Source organism: Gopherus evgoodei, chromosome 14 (genome assembly GCF_007399415.2).
Source record: "Gopherus evgoodei ecotype Sinaloan lineage chromosome 14, rGopEvg1_v1.p, whole genome shotgun sequence".
In the NCBI taxonomy this organism is placed as follows: Eukaryota; Metazoa; Chordata; order Testudines; family Testudinidae; genus Gopherus; species Gopherus evgoodei.
The window spans coordinates 16,301,473-16,323,760 of NC_044335.1; the positions used below are offsets into that span (position 1 = coordinate 16,301,473).

Consider the following 22,288-nt stretch of genomic DNA (forward strand, 5'->3'; position numbering starts at 1 on the left):
ACTAGAAGTGGGCCAGTGCCAAGAGTTCAAAAGGAATTTTGTCATTTAGATACTCAATGTTGCCAACATATGGCTAGTACTCACATTCAGCAGAACCCCTCACACAATTACCATGTGATCATGATGGTAAAGCTTGGCTAAGAGCCTGCTCCTCTCCACTGCCTAGACTCCTTGGGTCTGATGGCTCTAGCTTACCATGAGCAGCACCACCACATCTAGTGGCAGTATTCTAGGTGCTCCATGCATGTTTGTTGTAATTAGTATAATTATAGTGGGCCTGGGCACGTCATGCATGTTCATGTAGAAGTCATAGCTGAGTGAGGACTGCAGCCTTCACTCCTATCTATAAAGTGTCTAAGAGCACTTGTGTGTTCCCCTATAGGTACAGGATATAAATGCAGTCCAGGTGAGGGAAGGTGGACATCTTCTTGCACCTTGGTCAGTTTTCTCCATCCTAACAGGGTTATAAAATTAGCTGATACTCTGGTGGCAAAGAAAAGCATGTACATAGTAAGAGTCCTTTGAGAATTGTGTCTGAAATGTATCCACGTTTTAGAACAATACAAATTCTCTTGATTCTCTGACTTGCCAAAGTAATTAAAAAAACAATTCTATTTCTATAACTATTTATTATTCGTCTTTAAAAATATAAGACTAATATACAACTAAAGCTAGTTTGATTTTGTAAAATCAAAGTTCATTTAGTGAGATATCAATGTACATTATACATTAAAGTTGTAAGAAAAATACTGATATTTGACATTTTAAACAGATTTTCATTTGCATAAAAATCAAGTTGCAAGTAAAATTTAATTAGAAAATACAGAATATTCACAAAAGTACATGTTTCAGACAGTTCATGAGGACACTGTCCTAAATGTATTGAAGCTGTGGAAGAACATATGATTCACAGTTAAGCTTGACTTTTACTGATACCATAACAGATATCCAAAGTGAATGTATCTTAATTTCAGCAACATTTGCTCTCTTTTCTAATAAGGTGCACTTAAAAGGCTAATCTGTTTTCAGACTGCCAGCAGAGAGGAGGGACAGATTGCTTTTATTGTGCATGTACACATCCGTATAACACTATTCAAAAGGAATTTTGGTATTCCAATGCATTTTGAAATAATTTGGATATAAATTAGTTTATAAAATCTGGATTAAAATATAATTTATATGCATTAGGAAACTGAATACATAAAGAATGTGCATTGACAGCAGCTTGATATTTTCAGTCATGCATAATTTTAGATTTTACAGTTAAAATCAGTACAAAATAGTAAAGCCTTGAATTTTTTTCTCCCCTCAAGGAAAAATTTTGAAAGATGTTAACTGTTAAAAAAAACTAACTTTAAGAGGTAGTATATAAAAGGCGAATATATGTATCATCTTTAAAAATATACTGAACCTAGTACCATTTTATATATAAAGTTAACTAACCATTTATTTCAACAGTTGATTATCCTGGAATAGTGATTTTAAAAATATTTAGTAATAATTTGTCGAGTGGTATGATGCAGATAGAAGATATTTAGAAAGTCTCTCTTATGGTAACTGCACTGTTATGCAATTACATATTGTGCAGTCTGTCATTTTAATTACAAAAACTTCTGTTAATCCTTCATGATGGAAATTTATGAGCACTTAACACACTATATGCCCTTTTTAAAATTTCCTTAAGTTCTTAACACCAGTATATATACCCAAATTGCATATGCTATGAGTAAAAAACATTCAAAATTAGGTAATGGACAAAAATTTAGCAGCATACTACCTTGAAGTGTTTGTGTTTAAGCAATAAATTAATATCTTGTAACGTGTTTTCAGGTGCCAGGCTCATATGTAAGTTAATAGCTTATCTTACATCCAAGCCACAACATTACTAATGTACCATATTAGATCCACAAACAGTTCCACTGAAAGTGTTATACCTCTACATAAAAAAAAAAGGGTGGGTACTAGTTTATCTTCATCTGTATCTGTGGATCTCATTCTCTTCTCTTAATCCAAGTGCATTTTACCACTTTGATTACTTGCAATACATTCAAGTAAATAAAAAGGCATGGGAATGCAAACTATCATGATACAGGAAAGAAGTCCCATTGCTGAAGGAATAAAAACCAAACCCAGTTTTAGAGTAAGACACATGCCCTAAATAAACAGCAGCAGCATGGATAAAAAATAAGTTTTTAAAAATCCATTTTTAAATTTACATTTACTCCTGGGGGAATTCTGCACTTTTGTCCCCAGCAGATTCTAACAGGGAGGCAAAGGGAAGCTGTAATTACACCTTTCCCTCACCAGGTGGCACCAGGAGAGGGCAGCAGGCTTACAGGCTAGAGCAGCCAGCCATGGAGAGGGAAACTGCCTTCCTCACAGACTCCTGCTGACAGGGCCACATGAAGAGGCATGGGGTATGGGGAGAAGGGAGTGGGAGTGGATGGTCAGAGCAGGGTACAGGAGCCAGTGGGGTGACCGCACTGTGCCAGGGGCTGAATGGAAGTGGGGATGCAGGGCCCCATGGAGATGGGGGGTGGAGGTGGGGGGATGGTGGCTGATTAGGGGTGCAGGGACACATGGAATCGGGAGCAATGCCTGGCTGAACAGGGTGTGGGGGTGCAGGGCTGGATGGGGGAGTGGCTAGGTAGGGACACATGGAGACAGGTGAGCTATGCCTGGCTGAGGGAGGGTGCCGGGAAACACGAGGATGCACAGAGATGCCTAACTGAATGGGAAATCGGGGTGCAGGGACACACAAGCCAGATGTGCCTGATTAAATGGGAGAGGCAAGGGGTCAGCCAGCATCTGCATGGGGAAGACCACAACTCCATAAAAATCACCCCCATCCCCACAAAAAAAAAAAATCTGTTCCATACGTCTCCCACCCACACCTAACAACCCTCCAGGTTTATTCCCAGGCTCCTTCCTAGCAATTACTTCCCCCTTCAGCTCTTCCATTACCCCTGAAACCCCTCAGAAGCAGTGCAAAGGCCTGGGGGCATTGAAATACATTTCTGTATTGTTATTTAAATAAATTGTTACTCAAAGTTCTATATTAATACTCATGGTAAGGAATCTATTTGTCAAAAAGAAATTTCCTGAGCCTTTTTTGTTGTCTATATTGTTAGACATACTTGCTGACAAGTATTTTGAAATAAAATTACCAAAATTGAAACTGCCATGATAGTGCGTTATTTTGATTAGTAAAATATGCAGAATTTTAAAATACTGTGCGAATTTTTTTTTTTAAATTTTTGGTGCAGGATTTCCCCAGGAGTACCTGTTGTTAATTCTTTCTTTTCTTTCTATTTAAAGTCAAACTGTTAAGTGGATGTTTTGTTCTTGTTTCTTTAGAAATCATAGAAATTTGGGCTGGAAAGAATCTCAGGAGGTCAGTTTCCTGACTGTAGAATTTCACATCTTACACAGAAATTTGTTCTGCTAAGAAGCTACATCCTTACTGAGATAAATACAAAACTGATAAGCAAATTGCAAATGCAGCTAACACCACTTTCCATTAGAGTGAAGTTTCACAAGTCAAGAAGGCTGAAGTACTTTAACCAGGCTGTATTCCATCAGGCCTTGCAGTTTGAAGGAACTTAACACCTGAAAATTCCACCTTCAGAAGGTTATTTTTCAAGATCTTAGCTTGTATGTATAAAAAGTTAACTGTGTTAATGTATTAAAAGTTAATAGATTTTCATTATTAGCAGCTAACTAATTTTGTTTTGAAGACAATTTTATGTCTTAAATTTATTTCTTAAATACCAATACTATTTTAGCCCTTGATGCTGCAAACAAACCACATGAGTAGTTCTACTGAAGTCAATGAACTATTCAGCTATTCATGAGAGTCAATTTACATTCCTGCTTAAGGGTCTGCAGCATTAGGATTTTAGTTTTCAATATTTTGGTTTTTTTCCTATAGCAGTTTTTTAATATTCAAAATAAGATACCCTACCAGGGGTGGCATGTTAAAGAACAGCATTTATAATTTAGTTCATTATAAATTTTGACATTGTAATAGCACAAGTTTTCAAGTTAGTTTTACAAAGCCTAAACCTTTTAAAAAAAAATCAAGTGATAAGTTGCTCTAACCTGTGCTGGATAATAATTTTTTAATATTAAGACAGAAGTGTTCATTGATCATCAATTTCAAATAACTCTCCTCTCATTTGTAAGAATCTTGATCTCTTTTAACATGATCATTTTTGGAGCATGAAACAGGAATCAGGTAAAATGTTATTTTCATCCTATTAATTTTGTATTTGATTTCTTTAGACATTTACATAATGTAATTTACTACAGTTAGTGACTAAGCCCAGCATAAAAGACAACCTTATACAATACTGTAAACTAAGAGAAGAGAACTGGTCCTCAAGGTACAAGAGAAATACTAGTAAGACTTTCACATTAGAATTTTAAGATAATTGTGTCATTAAGGGGTAAACTCACATGACCATAAATTCGGATTAGACATGCAGCTTCACTATCTGATCCACCTCACATGGTAATGGAAATTTACTCTTTAAAACCAGTAGTATAAGTACCTCTGGAAGTAAACATGCGGTCAATACCTCTCAACCATCCTTCATTTTACCGCTGTCCCGTCACAGCCAGGGTCATCTACCTTGTATCTTTACAAAATATTTACATGGAATTACAGAATTATAAAGCTGACATTAATCAGCCCACATAATTTTAAGATTCCTGCATTTACTGTTTTTCCTTATGTTTGTTTGCAGGTCTTAAGGTAGGTTGAGAGGTATAAATTGCATTACACATCAAGCAAAATTAAAAGTTGTATGGCATCTTCAGTTAATGTAAAATACACCATTGAGGCAGTTTCATAGCGTTATAATTGTCCCATCTTCTAAGGACTTTTTGTCTGGATCATGTATTTCATACTCCATGCTAACGTTGCCTGCTGAATGACATAAGTTTACTTCACTAAAAGGAATGAAACCATTTTGTGTTGAGTCATGAAGGAGTTCAATTTGTGTTAATGATTCCAGACTCTCACTGGTAGGGACAGCTTTTGGAATCTGCTGTGGCTCACCATTATCTTCAATAATGATGTCATCTTCATCACTGTCTTCTTCTTCTGGATGGAAGTTCTGCACAGTGTGTGGTGTGTAACCTGGAAGACTAGTATCAGTAGACTGACCTGAGCTCCCAGAAGTCCTACTGTTCCTAACAACATTATTTCGTTGATTTGCTGGTCTCACTGTAATGATCAGGTTACGGCTATTTGCAATCATCATGTCTGTAACTTGATCAAGACTCTTCCCTGAGACTTCTATTCCATTTACCTCCAGTACTTCATCATTAACAGCCAGTAAGCCTGTACTTTGAGCCAGGCCTCCAGGAACAAGCCTGGATATGAAAATCCCTGGTACCTTCTCCAATCCATGTGGAGTTACTCTGACACTAGAGCCATCCCGTATATAGAATCCAAGTGGTTTGTCAGTTCCATATTTGTAAAGTCGTACCCTGCGATGGGTTTCTGGGAGAATATCCACATCAATAATAGACGACACCGGTCTGAAGTCTCGTGGCATGCTAATGACAATATGTGGTTTCTTTTTGTGGTTATCCGGACGCAACACATTTGATAAGACATTTTTCTTCCTTGTCATAGTATCCGTACCAAAGGCACTGTAGTCTGCATCTTCTGTAAAAAGACACATAGCATATATTGGTAATTAGTACAGTGTGGACTACTCTGTTCTGCATAGCATGGCTATCAGTAAAGAAAGTTTTAGGTTGACAAGGTGCAAAATGTCTAGTAAAAAGTTGTCAGCATGCTGTACCAGCAACAATTTTCTTTGTCAACGAGGTAATTATTCTAACATTAAATCAAGATAGTTTATTTTGTTAAAGTCACTTCACTTTACAATCACCAAAGAAAAGCTATTGTAAGTATTTCAAAAAAATTAAGCAAAATTAATAGTGTATTGGAGGAGGCAAGAATGAGAATCCAGCTGTTTTAAAACAAGATGTTTATCAAAAATAGTAGTGTTCTCTCTCTCTCTCTCTCTCTCTCCACACACACACACACACACACCCCTACTTAAAATTCTTATACAGAAAGCAATTCCATTTATTAAAATTTCTCCCTGCCTCTATGTTTCAGTTCACTGGAACAGAAAGAATGAAAAAGGTTCATTGGCTCCTTTCCCTATTATTGTCAAGTATCTGGATGCTAGCCAAGTGACCTGGATTCAATCTCCAGAAAGTTTAGTTCATTCCACACAATCCCATCTCTGCTCCTACACTGTGTAGGTAAAATTGCTGGTAATAAACTAAAAACAGACCCCGCACAGCAGGAAATACTTAAGGCAAGTGATGTAACCAATAGCCAATATTACAGCTTCCATAATTTGGTTTCAGAGGGGTAGCTGTGTTAGTCTGTATCAGTAAAAAACAAAGACTTAGTCTAAGGTGCCACAAGGACTCCTAGTTGTTTTTCCATAATTTGGAGTGGCAAGTGTCTGAATAGTTTATATTTGCTCAAGGGTTTTTTCATGGATTTTTTTTGCAGGGGGAGAGTGGGAAGCCTACAAAACATAAGATGCATTAACTGGTTTTTACGGAAAAGAAAATTAGCTAGCTTCAGAACACTAAAATTACTTGTTAGTTCAGAAATACAAATGCAGTGTTCTTGTAGCCGTGTCGGTCCCAGGATATTAGACATACAAGGTGAACGAAGTAAAACATTACCTCACACATTTTTTCCCTCTAACTTTAAACTTCACTAAACATGCATTTCATAGAAAACTTCTTTGGTTAAATCTTCGCATAGCATAATTCTCAGATGTTTTGATTATTCACAACAATCATATTTCACCAGGCTTACTTGGATTAACATTAGCACTTCTTCAATGTTATGCTATCATTTTGCCTCATTTTAAATACAAACATTTTATTCCCTTATAGAAAAACTGACACCACTATATTGCTTTTCTACTTAGCACATGACCTTCTGGGACTAACTAGCCCTTTGATCCAGGAAGCTGGAATTTCTTGGTGCACATTGTGGGTGCCCTATCAATTATGCCATATAGTGAGAAGGGTTTCAAAGGCCAAATATTAATCCAAATGGTACGTGAAAATAGTATTTCCATAATTTTGATCAAGTGTAAAATTTGAGTAGACTTTATGAAGTTTCTGCATGGGACTTTGAAAGTAAATAAAGTAAAGAAAAAAATATGTAGTGCAATGCAATGCTCCATATATGGGATTCATAAGATACACATAGCAGAAAAACATGTCAGAGTAAACTAGCAAACATCTTCCTCACCCCTTAAAAAGTGAACTGTACTGATTGTGTTTACTTAGAACATTAATAGCTCCACAGGAACCACAGTAGGGCAAGATACTGCAATGTGCTTTGGAAAGCTAAAGACCGAGTTCAGTAACCAAGAACAAAGACGGCAATTCTAAATACTTAACCTAACAACTAATTTCTTTCACATTTAAATACTAAAAATGTAAACATTAAAGTGGCTGTTTGAAAGCAGGAAATATAAAGTGTAATAATGACAGTCTGAAAAAGGGGTTCTGGAATGCAACAGTTGGAAAATACTAAGTGCCCCAGACAAAGAAATCTCAGATGGACCTTCAGCGTTCCAAGCAAAGTGCTTTACAATTTCACAGGATTTGCACATTCAAGCAATATTGACAAAATACCTTTAAATTAAGTGAGACACAAGACCTTAAGTATCCTCTTGGTGACCCATAAATACTATACATCCCATTTAAAGTCCTCTATTGCAGACCTATTGGAGATACAGTAAATCTGAAGCCTATAGTTTTGTCAAATAATGCAGCAGAGGGTTGGGGGCTCAGTGCATGTTTTAGAGAAGGGGAAATAAATGTATAAATCTTACCAGTTGGTTATCTGACATGGCTTCAAATAGCAGAGGCAAGTTAATATAAATAATAAATATTTAACAGTAACTGTTCTATGCAGTGTAGGGTTGAGAATTTAAGTGAACAAGAGATGTAGGAAATTTAAAGTTAGCTGTTATGATAACTAATACACCCCCTTATGTTTATGCACTATTTTATACTACACGAAGAAATCTAATTTACATTAAGGCTGCTCAAGAGCATTTTCACTCGAGACACTAAAAATCTAAGGAAGTCACTAGTTAAATCAATACTTCCATACTATATCCAAAAGTGATCTTCTTGCCTTTATCTTGACTCCTATACAACTCCCACTTGGAAGGCCATGGTATCTTACCAAAATATCCACTCACCCCTCCAATGCCATCTCTTCAACCCCCCGTAAGTACTGAGGGAGCTATGGTAGGACCACCATGGATAGTCCTGCATACGCCACTGCTTCAGGGCAAAGAAAATATTTTCATAGTGCTGCTGCTTGGGGTATGCCAAGTATTTAAATTAGCAATGCCCTGGGGAGTCTCCTTCCATGCTTTGGCCTCTTCTCTCCTCCCCCTCCCCAACAACTGCCTCCCCAACTTCCCAAGATCAGGAGTGCCAAGAGTTAAAGCAACACAGTTAACAAATCAAAAAGAAACACTGGGAAGTGTAAAAAATGAGAAGGAAGTAAAACGGGGTGGGCAAACTACTGCCCGCACGCCAGATCCGGCCCATCAGGGCTTTGGATCTGACCCGCAGGATTGCCACCCCCGTGGCACCGCAGGCCCCGTGCCACTGCTGGAAGTGACCAGGACCACGTTCCTGCAGCCCCTGGGAGTGGGGTGGAGCAGAGGGCTCTGTGCACTGTCCTCGCCTCCAGGCACTACCCCCCACAGTTCTCACTGGCCGGGAACAGGGAACTGCAGCCAATGGGCGCTTCAGGAGAGGTACCCGCAAGGGAGGGCAGCATGCAGAGCCCTTTGCCCCTCCTCCCCCAGGGGCCGCAGGCATGTTGTGCTGGCCAGGAGCCTGTCTTAGCCCCACTGCACACCGCTGCCACCCTGGGGCCACTCCAGGTAAGCAGTGCCCGGCCGGAGCCCGCACCCCAGACCCCTCCTGCACCCCACCCCCCTGCCACACCCCTCCTGCATCCCTGCCCTGAGCCCCCAACCCTCTGCTGCAACATGTATCCCTCCTGCATCCCAACCCCTTGCCCTGAGCCCCCTGCTGCACTCCTCCTACACTCTAATCCCCTGCCCTGAGCCCCCTCCCACACTCCGCAACCCCTCTTGCACCCCAATCCCCTGCCCTGAGTGCACTCGTATGCCCAGTACCGCTCCTGCGCCCCAACCCCCTTCCCTGAGCTTCTTCCTGCACACCACACTCCCTCCCACACCCCAACCCTCGGCCCCAGCCTACATTCATGTCCCTGCATGCAATTTCTCCAGCCATATGTGGCCCTCGGGCCAAAAAGTTTGCCCATCGCTGAACTAGAAGAACTTGACAATTCCACTGGCTACATTTCAGGGAGTTTAGTTAGGTTATAAGAGGGTTCATTTTGTTTTATTTAAAAAAATTAAAAGCAGTCTATTAGAGAAATTTGGAGCTATTGTGGTTCTTTACCTAGAGAACTAAAAAAACGCCAAGAACTGGAGCCAAATTTTTAAAAAACTCAGGTCCAAATAGCAATAAGGGCTCTTTAAGTGTTCCCTGTGCTAAATCTTTGTTGTAACCTTTGAAAATCTATTTGCTTCCTGAAGAGTTTCAAATGAAATTTGATGACTAAATTCAACTGCTCAAATGTGAAAGATGTATTTTAGTTCACTGAAAATACAAACCTCAAAGCAACACTAACTATGGAGTCACTTCCAATACTTCTAATTACTGTGTTAAATCTGCACAGTGCTTAATTTGTAATCAAAGAGGTGCTGGGGCTCAACCAATTTTTTTTTTATATTCATAACTGATGCAACAAGCCCCGAGGTGCCGGGGCTGTGAACTGCCAAGGGGCTCAGCCCTGGCACAAATTAAGCATTGTATATAAACAATAAATATGCAACATTCAGACTGCTGTGGATATTGTGTTTTTTCTGCTTAGAGTAAGAGAAAACGTATGCAAAAAATTGATGCAAAGTTAGGAAAATTAAATCTGGGATATATTTGAATATGTAATCTAGGGACAGTACATTCAAAGTCCACAACTGCACTTTTAAGTTCAAGGTTCAGAGTGCAAGGTGCTAAGTGTGTAACTTTAAACTGAATGTGTGAGCCAATGATTACACATTCAACAGGGACAGAGAGGGGATGGGAAGGGCCATAGAGATCAAAGTTAAGATGGGCTTGTCAGTCTCAGTCCAATTTGTCCACCCACCATATATCAGATATCCATGAGAACTTAATTTGATACTGCGCAGTCCTAGGAATCAAAAATTTTAAGTTTCATCAAATAAACTGTTATAAAGTCATTTGCAGCATTATTGTAGCAGTGTTGGTTCCAGGATATTAGAGAGACAGGGTGGGTGAGGCAGTATCTTTTATTGGACCAACTTCTACTGGGGAAAGAGACAACCTTGTGAGCTACACATAGATCTTCAGCTCTTACAAAGTCAAACAGCTGTAGCATAAAATCAACAATCTTCATCGGGAAGATGAGCATGTATTAGTTGAAAAATCAGTAAATAATCGATAAGATGCTGAGTTTATTTTCAGCCTAAAAAGTGGAGATGTGGAGGAGAATCAGGGTTTGGATTTTTAGGATTTGGGCTCACAATTCCATGAATTTACATACCTGAACAATTGACTAAAAGTGGCCATTTGCATGCAATTACAGCAATTGTGGTCCTAAGATTTTGAAAATTCTGGCCTTAAGTAATCATTCTGAATGTTACACACACAAAAAACCAATAATCAATTTTACTTATCCTTTTGGACACTGGTCACTCAGGGAGCATGAACCTTGATCATCATCTAAAAAACTGGCAAGCTCCGAGTCATCCGGCTATTACAAACTTAGGTGCTCCCAATCCTTATGGAGAGTCTACAGGTTAGGTTGCCAGTTTTCTTGAATAGAAAGGTCCCCATTAAATTAAGAGGCCAGCACACACACCACACACAAAACTGACAGGTCCTTCGGAAGGAGATTGAGCATGTTCTAAATAGCACTGTATCTTGGTGAAAGTTAAACAGGGAGAAAGGACAGAGCAACAAGTTTGGCCTTTTTCCTGAGCCTGGTAACGTCCACTAGAATGACTACCTTCCAGGACAGTAAAGGCAAGAACTTCCATAGGCCTTGAAGACGGGAAATGTGTGCTGCCATGTAAATTTATTTTTAGTAGGAAACCCAGAATAGCATATACACCGCTACCTCGATATAACGCCTCGATACAACATACATTTGGATATAACGTGGTAAAGCAGCGCTCCAAGGGGGGGGGCAGGAGGTTGCGCACTCCGGTGAATCAAAGCAAGGTCAATATAACATGGTTTCACCTATAACGCGGTAAAATTTTTTGGCTCCCAAGGACAGTGTTATATCGAGGTAGAGGTGTATCCTAGATATCTATAATTACACGATTGGTGCAAAAGACTTAAATCTTAAGTCACCAAGAGGAAAGCCTTTAAATAATTTTTATCAACTTTTCCATTTCTACTTCAGTTATTTTCTTAAAAAGTGCACTCTGATATAACCATTAAAACATGTTGGCTTACATTAAATTTGGTATATCATCTTCTAGTTAAGAGGGAGTGCTATAACTACATACATTTATTTAAGCAATTATTTAACTTCTTTTCAGATTCTCAAATGTACATTTTAGTAGGTTAGAAAATGATTAATACATTACTTATTTACTAGATAATTAACTTTTGTTCATGATTGTCAAGGTGCATTAGGATAGTAACTGAAATTAAAAACAAAACAATATAGGTTTTTTGTTAAACAAAACAACCTTAAGTGTTTTGGATTCCTAAACTCCTCTTATCAAAAGATGTTTCACATTTAAAACCAAACGATTTATTACAACTGAGGGATTAACTGTAGTCAAAGAATTAAACTAATTTCAGGTCTGCCTGGGAAAACTTTCAAATTACTCCTGAGGGAATTCAGCACCAAAAAAATAAAAATTCTGCACACAATATTTTAAAATTCTGCAAAATTCTGCATATTTAAAACTATGCAACATAATCACGCTGGTTTCAATTATTTTGGTAATTTATTTAAACTACAATACAATGGATGAAAAATGGGAGTGGGGAGCACTGGAGGAGATCTCCCAAACTCCTTCTGTTTAATAGTAATGTAGCTAGTATTGACCCTTTACTTCTGGTTTAGTCAACAAATATATGCAGCCATATGCTCAGTGTTACATCTTAGGAACTGAAAAGCAAGTGAGGGCTGGGGACTCAAACTCACAATTTGTATTGGCTACTAACCATCTTCAGAAAGGTCAGCAGCACACAGTTCTTGGAGCAAATTTTGATAGGAAATTTTTTCAGTCCAAAAGTTTATACCAGTTCTAATCACTAAATCATCATAAGCATTTATAAGGCCACACTGTCCTTCACACCACTCTGGTAATGTAAGAAGCCTTAAAATTTTTACACCTGTTTTATACTCCTGTGGGAATTCACTAAGAACAATGGGAACAATTTACTAAGCAGGCAGGCTGCTACATTCTGCTCTGCCTGAGGGGACACGCCTATCTCCCCAGAAACACCCCAAAGCCTCGCCCCTCCATGCCAAGCATGCCACAATAGCGGGAAAAAAGGACAGAGTGTTTCTCTCAAACGCATGACTGCCCAGCCCTCTCGTCCATTCAGTGATTTATGTCTCCACCGGCTGTCCCAGGCGCCTGACCCGACCTGCCTGCATTGCAGGGAGAGCCGTGTGACCACGTTTGCGGCTTCCCTTTACTTCCCCATCAGAAGTCATTTTTCTGCGAGGAAGTAAAGAAATCTGCGGGGGGCACGAATTCTGCACATGCACAGTGATGCAGAATTCCCCCAGGAATATCAAATATGCCTAAGTGAAAGTGACTAGAGTTTAAGTTCCTACTCGTCTAAGTCTCTTGAAAATGAGAGTCTCCTAAAGGGCTCATCTACACTACAAAGTTAAGTTGGCTTAACTACAATGCTCAGGGCTACCAAAAATTGCACACCCTGTGCAACGTAGTTAAGCCAACCTAAACCCCAGTGTGTAGACATGGCTAGGTCAATGGAAGACTTCTGTTGACCCTAGCTACCACCTCTAAGAACTACTTTTGTTGCTGTAATAAGGGTATGTCTACACTACCCGCCAGATTGGTGGGTAGCAATCGATCTATTGGGGAATCGATGTATTGCGATACATTGATCCCTGAATACACTCTCCGTCAACTCCAGAACTCCACCAGGGTGAGAGGCAGAAGCGGGGTCGATGGGGACCGGCATCTGTCAATCCCGCGCTGCGAGGACGCAAAGTAAATCAATCTAAGATACGTCAACTTCAGCTACGCTATTCTCGTAGCTGAAGTTTCTTATCTTAGATCGATCCCCCCCACAACATAGACCAGGCCTACATGTCTATACTACAGTGCTACAGAGGCTCAGTTGTAGTACTGCAGCTTGGCCGCTGTAGTGTTTCTAGTTTAGATGTACCCTAAGACAAGTTACTTCGGCTGACCTATCATGCCATATTTACAAAGCTTGACCTCAAAAGTTAGAATAATCTTTCTTTGTATAGGAAAAGATTTTATACAGAAACAGTGTCTTTTATTCACTCAAAGTTTTTGATAGAGGTTCATGGATTCAGCATTTTTTTATTTAAATATTTTAAGAGATTACAATAAGTTTAGGCCTTACATTTTATATTCAATTCAATTTCATTTTAAAACAGGTTTATTCTTCCAAAAAAAATCATTTAAACAAAAATCATATTTTTTTAAAAACAGATTTTATCCACTCTGCATGCATGCTCATAAACCAGATATTTGTAAACTTTTAAATATCACTATGCATTTTTATCTGAAACTTTGACATCAATTAAGACCACTAAAAATCACTCCCCTAGAAAAAGTACCTGGAGAAAGAAGTGTCTTTTTCCAGAGATGGCTAAGCCAAACAAGAGTACCACATAGCACTATAAGAATTCGCCACAGCACTAACGGCACTGTAAGCTGAATGTGAAATTTAAACTACGGAAAGAAACATGAACTATGAAAAGCTATCAAAACAGGTCAGAGAATTTTTAACCCCTATAATTAAAAATCTGTGATTATAAATGCAATTTTTCTGGAGTTTAATTTTAGGCTGAAAGTTCACATGCTGATTTTCAGCGGATACTGATTTAAGTGATAGCAACACAGTTACTGTAGGTAAAGGGAGAAACTGTTATTGTAGATATAAACAATAGGTTACACAGCCTTGGATATTCGAACCTGTTTTATTAAGAATGTTAGCTGGGGCAAGGGTTATTTTGTATTAGTCATGGGATCTTTAACTCTGCCTCTCTCACTGAGGCCTGGTCTATACTACGTGTTTATACAGATTTTAGCAGCGTTAAACCAATTTATCGCTGCACCCGTCTACACAACAAGGCCCTTTATATTGATATAAAGGGCTCTTTAAACTGGTTTCTGTACTCCTCCCCGACGAGAGGAGTAGCGCTGAAATCGGTATTACCATATCGGATTAGGGTTAGTGTGGCTGCAAACTGACAGTATTGGCCTCCGGGCGGTATCCCACAGTGCACCACTGTGACCGCTCTGGAAAGCAATCTGAACTCAGATGCACTGGCCAGGTAGACAAGAAAAGCCCTGCGAACTTTTGAATTGCATTTCCTGTTTGCCCAGCGTGAAGCTCTGATCAGCACGGGTGGCAATGCAGTCCCAAATCCAAGAAGAGCTCCAGCATGGATCGTACGGGAGCTACTGGATCTGACTGCTGTATGGAGAAACAAATCTGTTCTATCAGAGCTCCGTTACAGAAGACGAAATGACAAAGCATTTGAAAAAAATCTCCAGACTATGATAGAGTGTCCACAACACAGTGCTGTGTGATAAGCCTAACGGAAAGCCAAAGAATCTAATGGATGCTCATAGAGGAAGGGACGGGGGACTGAGGACTCCAGCTATCCCACAGTCCCCGCAGTCTCTGAAAAGCATTCGCATTCTTGGCTGAGCTCCCAATGCCTGTAGGGTCAAACACATTGTCCGGGGTGCTTCAGGATATATCTCGTCAATTGACTCCCCCTCCCCCCATGAAAGAAAAGGGGAAAAAATCGTTTCTGACTTTTTTCAATATCACCACATGTCTTCTGCATGCTGCTGGTAGACATGGTGCTGGGGCAATGAACAACAGCATCCTCTCCCCTCCCTTCCCCGGTGGAAGACGGTACAGTGCAGTAGGACTGGTAGCCGTCCTCATCATCAGCCCGTGAGTGCTCCTGGTTGGCCTCAGGTGAGGTAGGCTGGGGGCACCTGGGTAAAAATAGGAATGATTCCCTGTTATTCCCAGCAGATGGTACAGAACGGCTGGTAACCATCCTCATCATAGCAACTGGGGGCTGAACTCCATCAGCCCCACCCCCTGCCCCTTTCATGTCTAAAGAAAAGTTTCAGTATTGCCTGGACTATCATACAGGACCACCCAGAGGATTCCGGGGGCCTGGGGCCGTCGGCGGCAGGCAGCTCCGGTGGACCTCCTGCAGGCATGCCTGCGGAGGGTCCGCTGGTCCTGCGGCTCCGGTGGAGCATCCGCAGGCGTGCCTGCGGGAGGTCCACCAGAGCCACAGGACAGGCAAGCGGCAGGGCGCCCCCTGCACGGCAAAATGTCTAGAGCTGGCCCTGTTTGGCGGCAGGGGGCCCCCGCCGCGGGTCTTCGGGGCACTTCGGCAGTGGGTCCCGGAACGGAAGGGCCCCCCGCCGCCGAATTACCGCCAAAGATCAGGTTGCACTTCAGCGGCAGGTCCCGCTTCGGCAGTAAGTCACTGGTGGGGGGTCCTTCCACCCTGGGGCGGAAGGACCCCCCCGCCGGCAAAGACCGGGAGCAGAAGAAGCTCCAGGGCCCGGCCCCGCAAGAGTTTTCCAGGCCCCCTGGAGCGAGTGAAGGACCCTGAAAAACTTGTAGGGGCCCCTGCAGAGCCCAGGGCAAATTGCCCCTCTTGCCCCCCCCCCTCTGGGTGGCCCTGCTATCATAGCAGCGGGAGGCTGCCTCCCCCTCATTTTATCTCACTAAAAAATCAGTGTTTCTTATTCCCGCATGCTTTATTACTTCATCACATAAATGGGAAGACCCTGCAACGGTAGCCCAGAAGGGTTCGGGGAGCAGGGAAGCAATGGGTGGGGTTGTTGCAGGGACACCCCCTAGAATGGCATGCAGCTCATCATTTCTGTGGGATCTGACACGGAGCAGCTGTGCTCTCTGATTCTCTGATACACTGGTTCTATAGTACACTTGCCCCATATTCTAGGCAGGACTTACTATTTTTAGATACAACATAAAGGAAGGACCTGGGGGGTCATTCCCATTTTTGTCTTTGCACCCCCGGCCGACCTCAGCGAAGGTCAGCCAGGAGCACTCATGACAGCAGCGGACGGTACAGAACGACTGATAACCGTCATCTCATCGCCAATTTACAATGGCACAGCAGACGGTACAGAACGACTGGTAACCGTCTCTGCTACCTTGCAAAGGCAAATGAATGCTGCTGTGTAGCACTGCAGTACCGCCCCTGTCAGCAGCATCCAGTACACATACGGTGACAGTGACAAAAGGCAAAACAGGCTCCATGGTTGCCATGCTATGGCGTCTGCCAGGGCAATCCAGGGAAAAAGGGCGAGAAATGATTGTCTGCCGTTGCTTTCACGGAGGAAGGAATGAGTGACGACATTTACCCAGAATCACCCGCAACACTGTTTTTGCACCATCATGCATTGGGATCTCAACCCAGAATTCCAATGGGCAGGGGCAACCGCGGGAACTATGGGATAGCTACGGGATAGCTACCCACAGTGCAACGCTCTAGAAATCGACGCTAGCCTCGGTACATGGATGCACGCTGCCAAATTATTGTGCTTTGTGTGGCCGCGTGCACTCTATTTTATACAATCTGTTTTACAAAACCGGTTTATGTAAAATCGGAATAATCCTGTATTGTAGACGTACCCTGATTGTTTACACAGAAGAGGCCTTGTAATGCTGTAGAAATATTTACAGGGCTTATTGTTACATATAAATAGAAATTTTAAAATTATCTAAATACCTGAGATTTTAGAAGTCTAGTTTTAAGATTGTACAACTAAGGCCAAATTCAGCTAAGCTGGTAAAAGGCAGTATGTGTGTTCCCATAAGTTCCCTCTGCCCCTTGGAAAGTCCACCCTTGCAGAGGTGATGCAGTGTCATCACCCTTCAAGAGTTTACTACTAGGTATGCGAGAGCATGTAAGAAGGTTTAACTCACTGTTGCTCCAAAGATCTATCAGTGAGGGGTTTTTTTGGTTTGTTTTTTTTTTGGTTTTATTAAAGAGTCACTGAATGCACTCACGAAAGCTCATGCTCCAATACATCTGTTAGTCTATACGGTGCCACAGGACTCTTTGCTGAATGCACTATGTAAATCTGTCAGGATTCAGACTGTTTTAATGGCCCCTCCTCTGTCAAACCTAAACAGACTTCAGCTTTCATAATATTTATTCCATTTTCTGTAGAGTAGACCCATTTTAAAGCCATTTTTAAGCAAGCATCAGAAGTCAGTTGCACACGCACTCTGTATTTTTGCTTCATCTCTTATTAATAATAAAATTTGGATTGCTGATGACAACGTATCTAGAGTGCTCATTTTATGCAGGTTCCCACTCCAATGCTCATGCTTTCCTTTTAAAATAGTCTCGTAACTTTTACTGTCAAAGTAGTTGTAACTTGGTATTTTAATAAAAAAGGTGTGGAAAAATGACCTATTTATTACAGCACTGGTAGTAAATATGGTTGAGAGTAAAATGCTGTCAGTTACAACTCTGTTTCCAGGTGTTCATCACTTTCCAAAGGAAATTTCTTGAGCTGAAACAGTTCTCCTTACTTTGTTGCATTCAAAAGGTGAATTTTCTAGGAAAATCTGAGCCATTTATGATGAGCTGTTTTGTATTTAAAACTACAGAAATAATGTACTTTGTTCTTGAGACTGAAGAAAATTAGCTTTAAGAAGCCTCAGGGGAGAAATTGCACACCCAGCTATCAGACAACAGAGTTTTACAGAGTATTAACAGACATCAGCTAGTCTTTGGCTTACCCAGTGCCCTTTAGGTGTGAAAACAGGACAAGTTGAGAATTTTATTGCTTAGCCTCAGCTTAACTGTTGACTGTAGACTTTGGGGTTATAGTTTTTTTTTCATTAAAAACTGAGAGGTAGACAAGAACAGCCATACTGGGTCAGACCAAAGGTCCATCTAGCCCAATATCCTGTCTGCCAACAGCCCAATGCCAGGTGCCTCAGAGAGAATGAACAAAACAGGTAATAATCAAGTGATCCATCCCCCGTCACCCATTCCCAGTTTCTGGCAAACAGAGGCTAGGGACACCATCCCTGCCCATCCTGGATAATAGCCATTGATGGACCTATCCTTCAAAAAAAGAACTAGATAGCTTCATGCACCCTGTTATAGTCTTGGCCTTCACAACATCCTCTGGCAAGGAGTTCCACAGGTTGACTGTGTGTGATGTGAAAAAATACTTCCTTTTGTTTTAAACCTGACGCCTATTATTTTCATTTGGTGGCCCCTAGTTCTTGTATTATGAGAAAGATTAAATAACATTTCCTGATTTACTTTCTCCCCACCAGTCATGATTTTATAGACCTTTATCATATCCCCTGTCGTTTCTTTTCCAAGCTGAAAAGTCCCGGTCTTTTTAATCTCTCCTCATACAACATCCATTCCATACCCTAATTATTTTTGTTGCCCTTTTATGAACCTTTTCTCAAGTCCAGTATATCTTTTTTTGAGATGGGGCGACCACATCTGCACGCACTATTCAAGATGTGGGCATACCATGGCTTTATATAGAGGCAATATTATATTTTCCTATCTTATCTATCCCTTTCTTAACAATTCCCAACATTCTGTTCACTCTTTTGACTGCCGCTGCACACTGAGTGGATGTTTTCGGAGAACTATCCACAATTACTCCAAGATCTCTTTCTTGAGTGGTAACAGCTAATTTAGACCCCATCATTTTATATGTATCGTTGGGATTATGTTTTCCAGTGTGCATTACTTTGCATTTATCACCATTGAATTTCATCTGCCATTTTGTTGCCCAGTCACCCAGTTTTGAGAAATCCTTTTGTTACTCTTCGCAGTCTGCCTGGAACTTAACTATCTTGAGTAGTTTTGCAAATTTTGCCACTCCACTCTTTACCCCCTTTTCCAGATCACTTATAAGTATGTTGAATAGGACTGGGCCCAGTACAGATCCCTGGGGGACCCCACTATTTACCTCTCTCCATTCTGAAAACTGACCATTTATTCCTACCCTTTGTTTCCTAGCTTTCAACCAGTTACCAATCCATGAGAGAACCTTTCCTCTTATTCCATGACTGCTTATTTTGCTTAAGAACCTTTGGTGAGGGACCATGCCAAAGGCTTTCTGAAAATCTAAGTACACTATATCCACTGGATCCCCTTTGTCTACATGCTTGTTGACCCCCTCAAAGAATTCTAATAGAGTGGCAAGGCATGATTTCCCTTTACAAAAACCATCTTGACTATTCCTCAATAAATTGTGTTCATCTATGTGTGACAATTTTATTCTTTACTATAGTTTCAACCAGTTTGCCCAGTACTGAAGTCAGGCTTACCAGTCTGTAATTGCCAGTCACCTCTGGAGCCCTTTTTAAAAATTGGTGTCACATTAGCTATCCTGCAGTCATTTCGTACAGAAGCTGATTAGTAGTCCTGCAATTTTACATGCAAGTTCCTTCAGAACTCTTCGGTGACTATCATCTGGTCCTGGTGTCTTATTACTGCTTAGTTTATCAATTTGTTCCAAAACCTCCTCTAATGACACCTCAATCTGGGACAGTTCCTCAGATTTGTCACCTAAAAAGAATGGCTCAGGTTTGGGAATCTCCCTCACATCCTCAACTGTGAAGACTGATGCAAACAATTTATTTAGTTTCTCCACAATGGCCTTATCGTCCTTGAGTGCTCCTTTAGCATCTCGATCGTCCGGTGGCCCCACTGGTTGTTTAGGAGGCTTCCTTCTTCTGATATACTTTTAAAAAAATTGCTATTACTTTGAGTCTTTGGCTAGCTGTTCTTCAAATTCTTTGACTTTTCTAATTATATATTTACACTTCATTCGCCAGAGTTTATGCTCCTTTCTATTTTCCTTATTAGGATTTAACTTCCACTTTTTAAAGGATGTCTTCTTGTCTCTCAGTGCTTCTTCTACTTTGCTGTTTAATCACAGAGGCTCTTTTTTGGTTCTCTTACTATGTTTTTTAATTTGGGGTATACATTTAAGTTGAGCCTCTATTATGGTGTCTTTAAAAAGTTTCCATGCAGCTTGCAGGGATTTTACTTTTGGTGCTGTACCTTTTAATTTGTTTAACTAACTTCATTTTTGTGCAGTTGTCCTTTCTGAAATTAAATGCTACAGTACATAAGAACCAAGTATTGCAACATTCAAGAACAGGGGTCTGCAACCTTTCAGCAGTGTTGTGCCGAGTCTTCATTTATACACTCTAATTTAAGGCTTCACGTGCCAGTAATACACTTTAATGTTTTTTAGACGGTCTCTCTATAATATATAACCAAACTACTGTTATATGTTAAGTAAACAAGGTTTTCAAAATGTTTCAAAAGCTTTATTTAAAATTAAATTAAAATGCAGATCTTATTAGTTTAGTGAGATCTTTGCCCTTGCTTTTCCTTGCTGAGTTTTCCAATGACTGGTGGCATGTATTTGGATACTTTAAGCTGCACACAGGCTTCGGAGTGATCAGCTGCTGAGGTGAGTGGAGCTGGCAGCTGGTAGGGCTGAGCAGGGCCGGAGGTCTGGACCCTGTCTGGCAGGGGGCCTGCGCTGGAACTCCAATCGGAAGCAAGGTGAGTGGGGCTGTGGCAGGGACTCCACTAGCAAGGGGTCAGCAGCCGGAACCCCAGAGTAGCGGCAGGCTGAGCATCTCCGCCCACCCTCGCTCTAAGGTTTCAGCCGCTGGCTCCTGCCAGCCGGGGTCTCAGCCTGCTGCCAGCCTGGGGTTCCCTCCCCCAGGCCAGCAGTGGGTGCTGAGTGGGACCCCAGCTGGAAAGGGCCCAGCAGCGGGAACCCCAGAGCGGCAGTGGGCTGAGCAGCTCAGCCCACCACTGCTCTGGGGTTTCGGCAGCTGACTCCTGCCAGTTGGGGTCTCAACTCGCTGCCAGCCTGGGGTTCCTTCCCCCAGGCCAGCAGCAGGCGCTGAGTGGGACCGGCAGTGGGTCCCTGGCTGGCAAGGGGCCCATCCTGTGTGCCAAGTGGCTCAGCCCGCCCCGCATGCCATCAAAAATTGGCTTGCGTGCCGTAGGTTGCCAACCCCTGTTCGAGCATATACATTATAAATTAAAAAGAAAATGCAAGAGTTAGGACTCTTACAGAAACACCGTACAACTGTAGTATGCACTCCTTTGTTCATTCTTTCCTTGTTAAATGTATACCACAGAACCAAGTTAACATTAAACTTTTGCATTTTCTGATTTTACATTTAAGCTGCAACTTGTATGCAAATTGCGTATGTGCAACATTTTAAGATCTGTAATACCTTGATATAATGGGGTTTGCAAATAGTGTTTAGCAGAACTACTAAGATTCCTTCCGCGTTCTCCCCCCCACCCCCAATTTAAGTCAGACTTATTAAAGTCACCATAGGAACCTAAACTCCAATTACAAAAGCAGGGTTCTTAAACTCATTTTTGCAACTAGAACTTAAACACCACCACAAAAAAGACCTCCATTTGAACACATGCCTGAAAATACAAGAAAGGGCCACTGAAAAGAAAAATAAGATTCTGGAAACTGCCTGTTAGAAAAGATCTGAACTTCAAGAGTTTCCGATCCTACAAAATAAAAAACAAACACCCTCCCCACCACCACCCCAAAACACAGTAAATGTAACTCTCTCAGAAATCTCTATTACTGAGCTAGTGTTTTACCTTTTAAAATTCATTTCTTAAAGCTCAATGATGCACTGTGAAAAAACACAGTATTCCTAAACTTATCAGAACGCTACCACATTTCCAGATCAACAGACTATACAAACCATTGGGGTTTTTTTGGATACTAATTAGCTTTGGATGTTGTCTAAAGACTCTAAACTAGCAGAAAATTTAAGATAGAAAATTAGTTACATTATTTGGGGGAGAAGTAGGGAAAGCTTGAAGAAAACTAAT

At 41.1% G+C, this 22,288-nt stretch overlaps 1 protein-coding gene across 1 annotated transcript in view; it reads right to left on the bottom strand.

Annotated features, from left to right (window-relative positions):
• Positions 1-712: 712 nt before the first annotated feature.
• The window catches only part of PARD6B (par-6 family cell polarity regulator beta), a 34,862-nt gene continuing 13,286 nt past the window's right edge, over positions 713-22,288 (bottom strand). The window contains exon 3 of the mRNA XM_030533668.1: positions 713-5,677. Coding sequence (XP_030389528.1) covers positions 4,851-5,677 — 827 coding nt within the window. The 3' untranslated portion in view covers positions 713-4,850. The remainder of the gene's footprint in view (positions 5,678-22,288) is intronic.